General features: G+C 36.3%; 1 protein-coding gene across 2 annotated transcripts; it reads right to left on the bottom strand.

Moving 5' to 3' along the window:
- Positions 1-16,387, bottom strand: LOC111334358 (endoplasmic reticulum aminopeptidase 1). 2 transcript variants are annotated; one of them, XM_022940071.2, is made up of 18 exons: positions 15,653-16,387; positions 13,193-13,346; positions 12,903-13,028; positions 11,964-12,084; positions 9,061-9,215; positions 8,127-8,375; positions 7,310-7,450; positions 6,767-6,939; positions 6,574-6,662; positions 5,639-5,778; positions 5,447-5,502; positions 5,181-5,346; positions 4,322-4,401; positions 3,790-3,909; positions 3,247-3,414; positions 2,608-2,748; positions 2,424-2,505; positions 1-1,845 (listed from the first exon to the last, which is right to left on the bottom strand). In XM_022940071.2, the coding sequence occupies exons 1-18, from the start codon at positions 16,363-16,365 to the stop codon at positions 1,618-1,620; spliced, it is 3,102 nt and encodes a 1,033-aa protein (XP_022795806.2). In that variant the 5' UTR covers positions 16,366-16,387; the 3' UTR covers positions 1-1,617. The 2 variants fall into 2 exon arrangements, with proteins under 2 accessions (XP_022795806.2, XP_022795805.2); XM_022940070.2 differs by lacking the exon at positions 9,061-9,215 and adding an exon at positions 10,977-11,131 and having other exon boundaries at positions 15,653-16,386.
- Between the last annotated feature and the right edge of the window lie 383 nt (positions 16,388-16,770).

Genomic DNA, 16,770 nt, shown 5'->3' with positions numbered 1-16,770 from the left:
TAGAGGAGGAAAAATCTTTTATTCGATAACACTGTGCAACAAGTTCAACTTAACCCACATGAATTAAAAACATCAAAAGCAAGGATGAAGTGTTCCTTACTGAACACTTCAATTCGTCAAAGTAGCCCCCAACTTTACTGTAAAGGAATACATCATCTAACATCAACAAGAAGAAAAGCTGACAAGGTCTCCTTGGTCATACAACCAAAGGATTTGAAATACCATCGTATCCTTCAGGATAATAAAGCTGGTTTGTTAGTTTATTCTAGCCTTGGCCTGTGTTGCAAAATGGTTACCTCTCTTCTTCGTTCCTTATTTATAATGGACAGTGCTGTATTAATTGTTATTCATAAACGCTTTACTTAGAAGTTCCCATTACTAAGGAAGGGCCATGTATTTTTTTTGAATGAGGGGACAATTTGTTCCACAATTCAACACGTCCAAAGATAAGGCCAGTTAAACTGTTTACAAATAGGGACCAAACTTGCGTATTAATTTCCACTTGAACTCCCCACCTTACAAGCAAAATCAAGACAAAACTTAAGAGCAATTTTCGATTACATTATAATTTTCACGCATTAAAATGTGCTTGGAAATAGGCGACTATGTTGACTTCCCCACGAGACCTTATCGCTAGGACTATTTCGCTTTTAAATCTCCACAACCAATGAAAACAATCAAGTGTCTCAAAGTTTTAGAGTCGCCGCTCCAGCTAAAAATGTTCGCCAAATAGCATTTAAGACCAACTGAAGCTCACTTTTAGTGCCTTAAATCCCCAGAAGTTTCTTTCGAGGAATGAATTGAAGAATAAATAATAATATATGTAATATATTTCGCTGATCCTCTTACAAACTTTTTATTCCACCCAACCAAATAAAAAAATAAACAATTGGAAACCTCCCACATGGAGAGGAAAATCTACAACTAAATCCAAAACATACAAGCAACACTGAGTTAAAAAATAAAAGTTAAGCCACATTAGCTACTATTCTATTATTATTTTCACAATCCAATCATGCACTTTCCAATTAGGTTAATTCATTTAAAGATTTCAAGAGAGTTATACATTAAATTCACTACAGAAAATCCCGAGGAAACCATGGTAATTCTTACATTCACACTAGATCCCTTTCGGGTTTCAGTAAACTGTACTTATTCTTATCTGGCCTTTACACCAAATTCATGATCTTGAAAAATTACAAAATTAAACTGACGCAAATCAACAATTATGATCTAGAGTGAAAGATGGCCTTGTAAACAGAAACTGAAAGGCAACCCGAGAGATGCGAGTGAGATTGTAAGAATTTCAGTGGTTCACAGCATGATTTACTGTAGCCCAGGAATTAAAGTACAGTCCAGCTTATTTAGAAGGTATAACTCTGTCGAGTGCGAAGTGTGAAGTTCAATGTACTCCTGTCCAGCGAAATTCCTCAACAACTTTTTAAAACTAAGCCTAAGGTCAGGAAAATCTAACTTTCATTGTCAGTCGACGGTAGGGTTTGGCTGGTTCAAGTTTTAAATCCACAGAAGGCAATTATAGTGATGCACTCTTAGCATACCACAAAGTTATACCATCTAAATTTAGCCAGCTTGACCGAGTGAAACAGAATTCAGTATTTAAGGCCGTCCATATTTGTATCTCTCGTCTAAGCTTGTTACATGTACATGATGATGTGGGCTATCGACAGGTGAGTGAACATGGGAGCTGACGAAATTTTTAAGCCAGGCAACAACAGTGAGACGGTGGGCATTCAGCCATTTGGCATTCGCTTCTATACTTTCCAAACTTTGAAGTAGAGCCAACTTGCCTGAGCCTGTATCTTTATCCTTGAAAAATTTCTTCACCTGAAAAATAAAAAAATTAAAAATTAAGGGAAATCGGACTAAACGCACTCCACATGGTGTAACAAGCTAAATGTGAAAGTATTTATCAGCTCGATAAACATGAACTTAGTGATTTTCATCTCATAACTTCACTCAGTGTTATAAAACCACTGTTTTTAAAAGCGTTCAAATTACTCGTCGATGCAGTTTCTTTAAAGAAGCAACTTACTAAAATTAAAACTTCGCCAGACTAATTAGGTTAGAAAGGTTACGAAGTCATTTCATTGTTATGGTTATTTGTAATAATTTGTTATAATTTGTGACTTTTTTTTAACTTTTCCAGCGTATTGTTCACTTTTTCTTTAGACTGATTTCAACCTGTCAACATTGATTGCTAACTTTATCTTTATTATTACATATTTTAACTGATAGATGTAATCATTTCTCTAAGGGCTTCGCTAATACAATGTTTTTTTTTAATTAAGGAGTCACCATGTCAAAATACAGGAATCTAATCTCTGTGGAAATGATCAGACTGCTGGATGACAAAGCTTAAGTAAGTACGATAGAAGACATAGTGAGTTCAAATATTTCCTTACTTCCCGTAACTTCGTCTCCGTGTTGAAGTGCGCTGTGGTAGCCTTGATGAGACGACTGAATTCGAAAGAACCTTTGCCATATCTTGATAGAGGGAGCGAAAAAACACATCAGCGTCATACAGTAGATGGCTGGTGCTATTCACAGCTCAATTTTTTTGGACAACTATGCTTTAGATTCGCCTACCTATTGAAGAGTAAATCGTAGTTCTTCTGCACAAACTCCCACGCCAATAGGCGACCTTCCGGATTGTGGGCTATCGAATTAATAACAGCTACGGAGTCCTGAGAACGAATCTTTTTCGGGTCCAAAGAATCTTGAAGAAAACTGAAAGAATCCATAAGAAGAAGAAAAAAGTTCAATAAAAAGGTTTCCTTGTCTTGGAGTATAGGTATTAATTGTTGTGCGTAGCCTATTTGCGAGTGCGATCTTGACTCTGAATCGGTGAAACACTTCTTGTATTGCGCAAGGTATGCCGGTCAACGCAATCTCATCTGCTGCGTATATCCTTGGTCAAACATGGTCATCGACCAGCGATATAAGGAAATTCAATTCTCTATTCTAAGGAGTTCAGTCTATAAATTGCGATGTAAACTGTGCTTTTTTCGCTAAGTACAAAGTTATTTAAATTCGCTTTTCGATGGCCATTGTTTGATTGTTGAAATAATATATCCCTTACTGTGTAAGTTTACGTTTTTGTGTGCGAGACTGTATAAAATAAATCAAAGTAAATGTAATTTTATAATTCCTAGATAAGCCTAGGTGCTTTTGGGAAAAGTAATAACAAACATGTTTAAATGAAGGGGAAAAAAAAACTCATCGTACCTCTTTAAAATTTGTGGGTTCCGACTGCTTGTGAGCGCGTACATCAACTTTCTCTTTTCAGTTGCGACTTGCTCTTTTCGGAAACGCTCGAATACCTTCTGCCATGTTTTTATATCTGCATACTTCACACCCAGGGAATAAACTACATTTCTCAAGTTTGGTCGGATCCTAGGTACAACCACAACATTGTTATTATCTACTTGAAAGTGAAACTTGTACATGCAACTGAAGCACACAACTAGAGGAGCTTGACTAATATCCACTTAATACAGGATATACGCCCTAATCAAGCTAGCTAAGAAGATAAGATATCTCAAATATTTCCCAAAGATAGTAGGCTTGCTTTATCTTTTACAACTGTAATAACGACGCATTTTTTAATAACCTACGCATTCAGTGATGAAGGCTGCGGCATTTTGTAACAATCGTCAGTCTATGCAATTTGGAATAAAATTCTGCAGCAGTGAAAACAAAACAAAAACACTGAAAATATCACATGGGTAGCTGCTTCAGCAAAAATAAAGAGAAAATAAGAATACTAACGATTCTCCGCGGTTCAACCAGCCATCAAACTGCCGTAAGGCTTCCTTCGTATACGGTCGATCATCGGGAAACACATCTTCATAATCACTTGCGAGGTGCAAAATTGTGGCGCGAAGGTATCTGTAAAAAAATATTCATGATTGAGGCCATAAGTTCGAGATTAAGGAAGGCCAATAGGCAGCAAAAAAAAAAAAAAAGTCTTTTTATAGGATTACACAATTACTGGTGAACCAGTAGTTTCCATTGTGGTCCTTGCAAACAAATGAAACAAATGGTCTAAATTGAACATAACATCATTAAGAACATCATTAAGAACCCCAACTGGCCGGAGGCAAACCAGTTGGCTATTTACAAGGGTGGCCAAGGATCTGAACTCGGGGCTACCGTGAAACAGATCCAGTGGTCAGGGTGGAGCTCGAACCCGGGAGCGGCGGATTACGAGTCCGACACTCTAACCACTCGGCCACACTGCCTCCGTAATAGCAGCAATAGAAAATGCGCCAAAAGCATAAAATAATTCTATAATATTCACCTTTTCAAATGCGGATCCAGGTCAGTTTCTTTCCAACCTAACTCGGAAGCTATTCTGTGAATCTGAATCAAGATGTAAAGCTGAAAAGAGGACAAAGAAGACATGCATGAGGAAAACAGAAAAAAAAAAAAAAAACATGAGGAGGCCATTTATCTGTTATAACCTAGTGAAACTCTTACAACATTAAAATTGATTACATAAACACAAGTGTTCGTATAATTTTTACGAAATCGGCAGCCTATTGACCATATACAGACTAGTGCGTAAACTGATGACGCTATTACATGGCGAGTAATAGATTGCTGTAGTTGTGATGCTGCGGCATAGAATCTTTCTCTAAGTAACTTGACACTATATGGAGAGTATTCCTTGCAAATGAATACAAAGGCATAGAATCTTTCTCTAACTTGACACGAAATAGAGAGTATTCCTTGCAAGTGAATACAAAGGCATAGAATCTTTCTCTAGGTAACTTGACATTATATAGAGAGTATTCCTTGAAAGTGAATACAAAGGAGGGGGATTGAGGACATTTTCGCTGCCGAGCTATCAGAGTTTGGGATAAGGTTTGTACTTTGCCATTTTTGCCCTACAACTGTACATCTACGTGAAAAGAAAATGTCAATGGCTAAAGGATATAAAGTTTCATTTCTCGTTTAAAAATAATGTTTCACTCACTGGCTATGCTCTTCCGTCAAATATTTTGTAGCTTCTCTAAATTGTGATATTTCGCGCCACCGTTCAAGACCAAGACCCTCTTGGTGCGTGACATTTTTTCATTTTAACATTTAAAACGCGAGTGATTCGTGTCAACTAAGTATCTCGAATCAGTCTCTTACCAAGACACAACGAAACTAACCTTATATATGCGATAGTACTGGGTATTTTTTTCCATATCGTACGTTGAAAACTGTGAGGCGAAATAAGCCATGCCGTTAAGCGCCGATATCCATGGCACATATTCCTGTTCTTTACTGAGATAAGCAGTGAGATCTAACGCCAGGTTATAACTCAGATTACCGGCCCTGTATCAAGCCAACCAAATATAAATGACGTTAGTTTTGTTTTCTCTGCCGCTATGAAATAAGAGACAGTAGCAGAGGTCTGCATGCTACAGTTACTTACCGAGCAAGGTTAAGAGCGTCATCCAGTAGGCCTGCGCGATCAGCACCAATCAATTGCTAGAAGAAAAGGAAGCGTGTTTAGTGCTTCGCCTTGGTCTTTACGGTGAAAATCATTCACTTGACTGGGCGGATCAACTGAAAGGTGAAAGCTTCTGATCATGCTTAATTATGTTTCAGCTTGATGATAATTTACCGTATGGTCGGAGTTCAGTTGTTCCTTAAGGCTGTTCCAGTTTCCCTCATCATAGTTCACACGGTAATATCCACTCTGTCCAGCATTCATCTTGATCCAAAAATTACCAACAGTATTCGGAGATACGCCCCGTAACAAAACTTAAAAACAAAGACAAAGATAGCGCTCGACAGCAAAACCAGAGAAGCTTACACACTACAAGTCACAAATAAGTGAAACAGAGAGAATGTTTTGTGTTTGTCTTGAACCTTATCAAAGTGTTACTGTTTCCCTTAGGAATCGCTACGTTACGACTGTAATCCAAGTGTCTTCTCATCTGTAGACAGCCACGATACAATAGATTTGCCGTAATTTGCGGTAGCCTGTTCCTCGCATTCAGCAAGTAAAACTTAGCAAAAAACTGTGCGAATTATATGCAGTAGGGGGCGCGAAAGTAGCGGAGGGTCAGGAGAGGGTGGCAGGGCAAAAAACAAGGGAGGTTTGAGTCGGGTCTTACAAACTGATCGCCTGCAACAAGCTTCATAACAGCAGACGATCTTGAAAAGAAAATGCAACAGTAACGGAGGAGGGGAAGAAGGGAAAGGTACATAGCCTTAAAAACCCATCAAACTACATTTACTTATGAAAACGGGACGATAAACTTGAAGTATCTGGCCTCGGTTGTTCAGAAGATGGATAACGCTATCCACTGGATAAATTGCTGTCCGGTAGGATACCTCAGTACGTTTTGTTGACACTTCTCCGCCTTTTGAACAACTGGGCGCGGCCTGTTAGAAGTGTTGATTTTGTTACAAACTGCAATATTAACGAAAAACTACGAACAACTCCAGGAATTGAATCAAGCTAACATCAGCCGTTGAAAATTACAGGAAATCTGTTTGAAGTGGTCTCGAAAACTTAGATGAGTATTGTCGTAGTCCTGAATAAAGCCTTACCATTATCAGCTTGGCGCTTTAACAATTCAACATGTCTCTTGGAAGGATTCTGCTGAGTCACATATGTCAAAGGAATTACCCAACGATAACTGCGACAAAAATGAGAGCATTACGCGAATAAGATCCACTGATTAAACCTCAAAGACTTGCATAACAAAGCCGTTCAATGATTAACCAGTCGAAAAAAACTTACGCAGAGTCTGATGGGGAACTAGTACCGGGATGGACAAGAAAGCGCTCCTGTCGGTACTGGAGTCTTATGTTGCCATTGGCATCTCTCTCAACTGTTACATCAATAACAGGAAAGCCCATCTGACTTGTCCAAGTTGTCATCATTTCTGTAACATCAAGGCTTACACCACTTTCCTGTCAAGATTACAAACTTAGTGGTCAGGAAGGACAGGAAATTGGAACTTAATGGAACCTATGACGAAATGTTGGGGAGCCACTCTTCCCACTACATGATTTGGTTTTATCAACTGCGTTGATTACGTACATGTAAATTGGCCACCGAAATTTGTTCTAAGCTGACGTTTCGAGCGTTAGCCCTTCGTCAGAGGAATTCTTTTAACTAGTTGTTTAACTCCACCAAGCTATCCAAGCAAAGCTCTTAACTAAACTTACTTTTAACACATTTTTCTCCTCCACAAGAGTCCAAAGAACAAAACAAATACAGCACACTTTCGTACTTGGTACGTAAGTTAATCATAACAAAGGGCTGTTTGGATAAGTTTACCTTGACTTCATCTGTGAGGCATTGCCATAGGTCATTAGTCTCTGCGTTACTAAACTTGTACTTATTAAGGTAGTTCTGTAATCCTTGAAAGAAAAGTTTGCTTCCGAGAACATCCTCCAACATCCTAATAATAGCAGCACCCTGTCATACAAAATTAAAATATTGGATTTAAAAATTTAAAGTAGAAGGGGAGAACAGTAACATGTGCACGTTTGGGGAATTGGATCAGTTACTAAGTGAAAACAATGGCAGGCCATGATGGCACAGCAACATCTTTGAATATCAGAATTACAAAATATCAATGCAAAGCATGCAGACTGCGATTGCAAATATGCTTGTTTATGCAATGATGAATAACATAAAGAAATTGGTTATTGTTTGTGCATATTCTATTCGTTGTTAAAACAAAAAAATATAAATTTTGTATTGAAGAACAAAATGATAAACTGCATCCTTCCTTTCCAATTAAAATAATTTACATTCAGAAACTACACATAGCACAGTACAATATGAAACATCCGTTGTGTCATACCCTTTTTCTACAAGAAGCAGCTTTAAAGGGAAGATAAACCATATACCATACTTGTTTCTGAAGAGCTGGCTTCTTAAGTTATAGAAAACAGGAAAATGCCTGTCTTGACTTGGAAAACAATAAGTGAAGGAAAAGGAAAAACACGCCGGAGGAATAGGGGCTCATGTCCTTTGGGGACCCAGTTGTTTTCTGCTGGTTACTGAGAAATCCCTAAAGAACACTGCATATATCCTTATCAATTAATACATTAAAGCCTTTACAGATGACATTTCTGCTTGTGCCTACCTTGTCATATGAAATTGAATCAAACAAAGAACTAATCTCAGCAGGGTCTCTCACTTCAGCCATGATGGGATGAGAATTACTGAGTTGATCCAAACCCATTGCAACTTGAAATTTGCTCAAAAAAAACTGGTCCATCATTTTCCATTCAGGGCGGACATGCCTCACTCCAACATTCTCCATAAAACTAGCAAATCCTTCATTGAGCCATAAGTCATTCCACCATTCCATGGTAACCAAATTACCAAACCACTGTAAAACAAGTGTCGACAGATGTATGTAGGTAACATTGGTGAAGTTGTAACTTTTACATCTCACAGCCACAAAGATATTCATATATCTAATAGTTTTTGTTGGTCTTATGAAGATAGACAGAAAAATAATTCAAATCATACTCTTGAAGTTTGGTGTAAATCAAACATTTTCGATTTTTTTTGGTGTATTTCATAATAATACCTTGAGGAAACAGTCGTTTTGATTCTTGGCTGAATTGACAATTTTTCACACACGAAGCTGTATTATGCACACATTTGATTGGTTATTACTTATGATCTATTTGACATTTTGCTTTTTTATCATACGAAAGACTGAAATAAATTATATGTTGCCAGGAGTCTGCAGAGTTATACAAAGTCATGTAATAGATTACAGAACAAATAAAAATTTAGTAAGAACATCAGTGGCCTCACATGCCTCTTTTTTGTTCTTACAATGTACAACAATTGATGCCATCGTTATCTATTACTGGACAGATGCATGGCAACTTCAAATCTTTTTGTCAACTGGATAGTATTTCAATGAAAGTCAAAGCAAAAAATTTGGACATGTCCAAAAATCAAACACTAACTTGCGTTGGCTATCACTTTTTTTTAACTAAAACATTCAGTTTTGCAACTGTTTGGGGTATATTAAACAATGAAAACTTTATAGATTTAACCTGATGAGCCAACTCATGAGAAACAACCACTGTGACCCATTGTCTGTTGCTGTCTGATGACTTGCTGGGGTTATACAGGATTGAAGTCAAGCGAAATGTAATAAGACCCCAGTTTTCCATTGCTCCCATGGAAAAATCCGGAATGGCAATGAGGTCTGTATACAATATTATCACAGTCACAACAAAATATTACACTTAATAATTGTTTCATTGTTAAGAACTGTTCATAAAATTGTCCTTTACCATGTATGTTAACATTTACTATCTTAAAAACTTTTAAATAATGATTCTCTCATTAGAGCAAAGGCCTGCATATAGGCAAAGGCATGTTTTAGTTAGGCCTGCCTTGTTACTGGATAATAAGTTAACGACAATTCTTAATGAGTTTTAGGCAAATACTGTTTTTTTAGAGCAGGAATCATTTTAGTACTCTACTGCAAAATGGTAAATATAAAGTACAACATGCAGCTTAAATCATAAGTCACTTCATGAAACTCAATAACACTGTCTATGTTGTGCACACCCACAACTGCAGGGAGGGTCCCACCTCCCGGTTAGCTCAATTGGTTAGAGCGCTGGACTGTTGTGCTGGAGGTCGAGGTCGATGGTTTGAGCCCCGGCCGGACCAACACTCAAGGTCTTAAAATAACTGAGGAGAATGCGCTACCTTTCTTTAATAACAAATGGATAGACATTCTAGTCTTCTCGGATAAGGACGAATAAACCGTAGGTCCCGTCTCCTGCATCTATTAATTAGATAATTTGGTTAGGCAGGGGACGTTAAAGAACCCACTCACGAGATTACTGTGACATGGTCTGGCCTGTTTACTGGGAACTGGGGGGAGGGGGCATCTTCAAATAAGTTTCCTTCGATTGTTTGTAAACTGCTGATGCAGTCTGGCCAAAGTCCCCCGAACAGTGCTGTGATGTGCATTTGATCATATCGACATGTTAATTTGCGGAATATAAATATTAAACTATTACTATGCCATGCAAAACATCTTAGAGTTATCAAGTTCTAATAAGCTGGTCCCTCATCTACTTCCAAAAAGTCCTCATATGCAGGCGTTTTCAACACTTTAAAAAGTCAGTAGTTACAGGTGTAATGGTACATTGACCATGTAATCTTCATTTTTTTAATATTTGCTTCTAAGAACTTTGTTACATCCAGGGCTTGATCACTTCCACCGAGTGCATTATTTGAAAAAATTAATAATACTCCTTTTTTGGGGAGGAGGGGGCAGATATTTTGGATTGTTTTAGTTTTAACACCAATTTGAAGGGTTAAGTTAACACTCGCTTGAAAATTCATGCAAGACATTGTACCTTGAGACTTAACTTTTTAACCAACAAAGTTTTAGAATGTGTTTTAAGCTACAGTATGAGTTTTTAGCTCATGAAAGAGGAAGAAAACTTGCTTCTAGTTCAAATTTAGCATTGACTCTACAAGCTTATTTTAAGTGAACAATGTATTTCCTGGTGACTTACATTTATAATTTCTCAAATTAATGTTCGAAGAAATTTAATCAAAACAATTTTGGTTGAAAAAAATTCTTCTTAATATAAACTTAATTGAATAAACAAAAATGATATTAAAGGTTGGCAATTCAATTTTAAACCTAAATCAATTTATATTGCTTATCATTAGAAGTAAAATAAAGTTTAATGCTACAGAAACGTTTCATAGAAAGTGCCAAAGAAAACAAAGAAACAAAAAATACCAATCACAATAATCCTTGCAGCAACAAACAAACTGTCAGCAGTGGTTGTTTCACAAGTCAACAACAAGACAGCAAGAAAAAGACAAACGCCTGACTTGGAGAATTCTAACCTAAGAAAATATAGAATACACAAAAACAAAGACAATTTGAAATTTGTTATTTCAATTTGTTTTTATTTTTGTGAGATGAACAAACCTGGTGAGCGAGCTCATGAGCAACAACCACAGCAACCCACTGCTTGTTAGAGTCAGAAGATTTTCCCTCATCATACAATAATGACGTCAAACGGTAAGTGATCAAACCCCAGTTCTCCATGGCTCCAGCAGAAAAGTCGGGTATAGCTATGAGATCTATTATACATAATGCCATGATACCATATCATTGTCAAGATTTCCATTAGAATAAATATCCTTATCTAGATAGAATACAGAAGTTACTTTAATATGTTAGCTTCTTGAGGGAATGACTACTTATCTTTGTCAACTTCTTATAAGCATTTTCATTGCACTCCAACTTAGAAACTAATGAACTTATTTCATAAGTAATCGTGAAGAATACGTAAATAAATAAATCATATAGAGTTAGCTGATTTAATATAGAATACGTAAATAAATATATCATATGGGATAGCTGCTGACTTAAAGAATACGTAAATAAATGTTTCATATAGGGTAGCTGATTACATAAAGAAAATGTAATTAAATAAATCATAAAGGGTAGCTGATTTAATAAAGAATACATAAATAAATAAATCATATGGGATAGCCGATGACTTAAAGAATACGTAAATAAATGTATCATATAGGGTAGCTGATTACATAAAGAATACATAAATAAATAAATCATATAGGGTAGCTGATTACATAGAGAATACGTACATAAATAAATCATATAGGGTAGCTGATTACATAGAGAATACGTACATAAATAAATCATATAGGGTAGCTGATGACTTAAAGAATACATAAATAGATAAATCTTATAGGGTAGCTGATTACATAAAGAATACGTAGACAAATAAATCATATAGGGTAGCTGATTACATGAAGAATACCTAAATAAATAAATCATATAGAGTAGCAGATGACTTAAAGAATACATAAATAAATAAATCATATAGGGGTAGCTGATAACACAAAGTAAATTCATGGTGACCACGTGAAAAAATTAATGAACAAGTACCTTGCTTCGGAAGTGGATAGTCGACCTTGAATATCTGTTCATAATACTCCAGAACCTTTACAGCAACATCCAAAGCAAATTGACCTTGATCAATCTGCTCTGGTGGAGCCCATACGCTGACCTAGGAAAATAAAATTATCAAACCCAAATAAATGGCCACAATGAGAATGTTTGGGTGGAAACCAAAAAAATTCAAATTTACCACATGAACTCTGGGCTTATGGTAAACTTTCCACACTAAAACAAAATTTAAAAATATCCATATAAACAAACTACTTTTTCTTTCCTGTTTTGACCTATTTCAATTGCCCAGGGGAACAAATGGGCCCCAAAAAATGTGCTCTTCCCGAAATTTTCTCTACACAGTAAAATACACATGTATAATGCCTTTTCATAGAGACCTCTCTTTATTGAAACAAATTCCTAATCATGACCAATCCACTAGTTGAATATGCATAAGAGCACAAAGAAAAAAATAGGCAGTTTTTGTTTTGTGGGTACTGTTTTGGGTAAAGAAGGCCTAACAAATTTAGCTGCCTGTACATACATGTACCTATAATCAATTTTCAGTTATGCTGTTATTACATTTTGAGTGTGAGGCTAAATAACCTCAATGCATAACATTAAGGTGATGATAGAAACTACCAACAGACATATCCTAATTTCCTCTAGCATGAGAACTGCATGGACAGGGGCATCAGCAACTGGTAAATCTCATTTTACCATTTGCCACCTCTACTGTTGACTGGCCACTGCACCAAAATGCAAAATGTCCACCTAATCCTCTACAGTATTGAAAATTAAGAGTCTCCTTCCAGTGATTATCTGTACGCACACTGCACACTTGATGTTAAGTGTAAATGATGTCTAAAATTTAAGTGAACATATACATGTAAGGTGCCTCTTGGATGAACTCTTGGTGATATTTTAAAAACATACCTGAACACCTTTGCTTGTTTTACTTGTTATGCTATTGAAGTCACAGACAACAAATGCCACAAGGTATGTGCTCATATCAACACTCTTCTGAAAATGGTCTGTGCAGAGCTCAACATCACTGTTACACTGGAATAAGAGAAATTTTAAAAGCTAGGATACAAAAGCTGTGAAGCAAACAGGAAAGATGGTAAATCTACCATGCATCTGCAGACAACTTATGATACAACTAAATTGTGTGCAGTAAATGCTTAAACTAATACAAATTTTACAATTTCAGAAAGTTAACCTACCCCTTCAGTATAATTAAGTGGCATGTTTGCTAAAGCCACATGGCGCTTTTCTCGTGTGATGACAATTGTGAACTTTGCTTTCATGTTAGGTTCATCAAAACAAGGGAAGGCATTTCTTGCATCCGTTGGTTCAAAGTGGGTTGTTGCAAGATATCTGGGAACCAAAAATAGTAAGTAATGTGTATAAGTATAAAATGAACCTAAGATGACACTACATGCAAAATATCATTTGTTTGTATATCAACATCTCTGGGGAAGAAAGTGTGTGGTACATGAATATTCCAAAAAAAAAACATGAGCATTTTATGTTCAAAAATTAGTTTAGATGTTAAAATATCCCCAATCTAGCCCTGGCCAAGGGGTAACAACTGATGTCAAAATTATCTAGTCAAAGCCTTCTATGCAAGGAAACCTCCAATGGTAAAACAAGTTGTCATTAAATCAAATGTCTCAAGTTATAAAGATTCGTTATGAAAAATTGGGAAAAATGAACCAAAATGTCCAAAAACTTTAAACAAATACAAGCAAAATGAATGCTTGAATTTCCCACAAGGCTCTATTTTGGTTTATATGACATTACTCAGTTTCCACTATTACCATCACACAATAGCTGTGTTTTTTTGGATGAGTCCCTTGAGGATCATGCAGGTATTGGCAGCAAGAGTAACACTCCCTACACGTGAACATGATAACACACCCCAACATGGCAACACACCCCAACATGATAACACACCCCAACATGGCAACACACCCCAACATGGCAACACACCCCAACATGATAACACACCCCAACATGATAACACACCCCAACATAACACACCCCAACATGATAACACACCCCAACATGATAACACACTCCAATTCCACTTTGTAAAGTGCCAGTATCTGTTCCCATTTACTCTAAGTTGCATTAAGTATTTCATTCCCATTACAGACCACAATTTTTACTTAAATATAATTTTTGATAATTACCAACAATGTACATATAGACAGAAATACATGTACATGTAAAACAAACAAGTGATTCTTCAGTGATTCAATATTCGGTTAAAAATCTGAAGGAGTGCATGGTACCATTGTTGCATACTCAATGTTTGGCCTTTGCTTTATTTTCAATGGATAAAGAAAAATTTTGCTATTACTTCCTGTTGACTGATAATCACAGTGAAATATAATATGACAATGTAAAACACTTCCTTGCCGAGAAAAGCTGCCATAAGATTGTAGAATGCAGTTCAGATCACAAGTACAATTAAAAGCCAAGATTGAAAGATTCTTGCACAAAACATGGAACATGTAGATTAGCAACTAAGTCAGTAAAGATTTTATTTAATGAGGGTAGCACTAAAATAGTAAAGAATACTAATAAACCAGTGGCCCTCCTAGCACTAAAAATAGAATAAAAATATTAGAGATATTAAAAGCTATGGCTTAACAACATAAAAATGAGCTATGAAAATTACAGAGTAAAATGATTTAAAACCTGTTTTAAATCATTTTACTATATTTAATATTAGTAATATTGACTATTCAATATTAGTAATAACCTCTCTATACGAGAAGAAAGAAATGTTTAAAACAAAAACGAGCATAGGTTAACTTTACAAATTATGCTATCGCCATGTCCTATCACACAACATTCAATTAATATATAACTACATGAGGTTTTTTTTCATCTTACGCCAGACGGGTGCAAATTGTGAATCAAATAATAAACTGAAAAGCACTAATATATTTAGGTAACTTCAAAGTAACCTCTGGACAAAGACCTGAAGTAAAAAAGGTTTTGGTGCTTTATTTTACATTATCTATATATTTAACTATTTCACACCACACAAAATCTTCCTAGTGAGCTTAGGTTTCGTCCGGTCTGTCAAATGCGCTTTATTTCACATCTGTTTTTATTTATTTCAAATCAAATGTAAGCCGAGTCTTGTTCAATTTTTCTTCCTAATGTAGTTGAATTTATTGAACTAGTGTCATGTTAATTTTCTTTCTGAGCCGAGGTTCTCTGAGTTACCAGCTACCGCGCGATATTTCATATCTCTAAATCAAAGAATATTAAAAAAAATGACAGCGCGAGGGAAAATAAAATTCCTTTTTACCCTTCTAATAAACAATGCTATCTTGTGAATGCTAGTAACAAAAATTCGATTATACGAGGTTGGTCATGGCGAGTCACCACCGAAAATACAATTAAACAAGAAGAAACAAGACATACCTCTTAGTAAATAGCCGCGTCTAAGCAAACACGACATAAACCTTTGGCACAAAAATATCTTTACAAAAAGTCTTCGATAAAGGTTAATTCGTAATTCAAGAAAAATAAGTTTACATCAGAACCGCACATTTTTAAGAAGGAAAAGATGTAGCCAATCATACAGCAAATGAAAGTGACTCCCGCGATTCACTTTCTCTGGGGTAAATAATTGTCTGGTTTAACTACGAAAAAAATCTTACCTTGTTCCGTCAGATGCATTATATCTGCTTAGGTAGAATCCGGCAAGTCCCCTACTTAACTTCGACTTGAACCTCATCACTAGAAAGTAATGACTCCCTTTTTGAAGTTCACTGGCGAGACTTATGACAACCATTTCTCCCGACAATCGAGAAGTTTCCGTCACAGTTATGGTTTCTAAAATGTTTTCGCCTTCAACTCTTGCAACCCCCTCAACAGAGTAATCCATTTTCGTTCCAACATGAAGGGTTATGTTAGTAGAAGTTTCATGACAGAGGAGAAGAATATCAACCTTTCCGAAGAAATTAAACTTTGTCAGATTAGGATGTAAATAAAGCAGATATTCGATCGGCGTTAGGTGTCTTGGAAGCCGTAGAGAATGCGAGCCTTTGTCCTCTTTTCCATGTCCCAAAGTAGAAGGTTTTTTAGCCTGTTCATAATGAGAATTCTTTCTACTGTTCTTGTTTACAGTTTCGTATGAAGACGATGGACGAGCGAACGCAACGATGAGAAACACTGAAACTAACAACACAGCGGTCGCAACGCCATATGCGGCGTTCTTCCCGCCGAACATTTGCCAAAGTCTACACACGAACTTTGAATCTCGGATTCGTTTCCTTCTGTAGTGTTTCCTATCGGGAAGGAGCGAAATATCAAGATTGTCTTCAAATTCTACGCTTGAGGAGTCAGATTCCTCTAAGCTATTTGATTTCATAGTCCGGAATGGATATTAGCATTTTGAATAAATAAGTTGACAGGCGGCGCACGCAGCTGCATCCTCTTGTTAGTGCGCGTGACGTGATCCGTGATCTGTGATCTCACGTCAAGCTTCACAAACATCACATTTACCACCTTTGTTGAGCCAAAAGAGAGCCAAAAAATATAATCTCTCAAAATAAAGACTTTTCACTTTACATTAATAGAGCAAAGGTTATATTTGCGATGAAAGAAAAAATATTAAGAAATTTCATAAAATCGTTGACCGGCAAGATAATTATAGGTAGCTTGGCGGAATATTTTACGAGATAGTTCCCCAGGGTGGGATATATTATCATCAAAATACAACAATCTCAGCGTCTTTTTTCTTCTCTTTTTCATTTAATTTTAAAACCTGGCCATT

This window comes from Stylophora pistillata, chromosome 1 (assembly GCF_964205215.1).
Source record: "Stylophora pistillata chromosome 1, jaStyPist1.2, whole genome shotgun sequence".
Taxonomy (NCBI): Eukaryota; Metazoa; Cnidaria; class Anthozoa; order Scleractinia; family Pocilloporidae; genus Stylophora; species Stylophora pistillata.
Note: the sequence above shows the minus strand (reverse complement) of the source record. Positions and strands in the feature narration are given on the sequence as shown.

What these genes read in the sequence shown, in the direction of transcription:
- LOC111334358 (XM_022940071.2), bottom strand. Translation starts at nt 16,365, where the DNA reads ATGAAATCAAATAGCTTAGAGGAATCTGACTCCTCAAGCGTAGAATTT. An exon ending in CACTTAATTATACTGAAGGG is followed by an intron (nt 13,029 to 13,192) that starts GTAGGTTAACTT and finishes CTCTTATTCCAG; the next exon opens with TGTAACAGTGATGTTGAGCT. An exon ending in GCCTCACAGATGAAGTCAAG is followed by an intron (nt 6,940 to 7,309) that starts GTAAACTTATCC and finishes TAATCTTGACAG; the next exon opens with GAAAGTGGTGTAAGCCTTGA.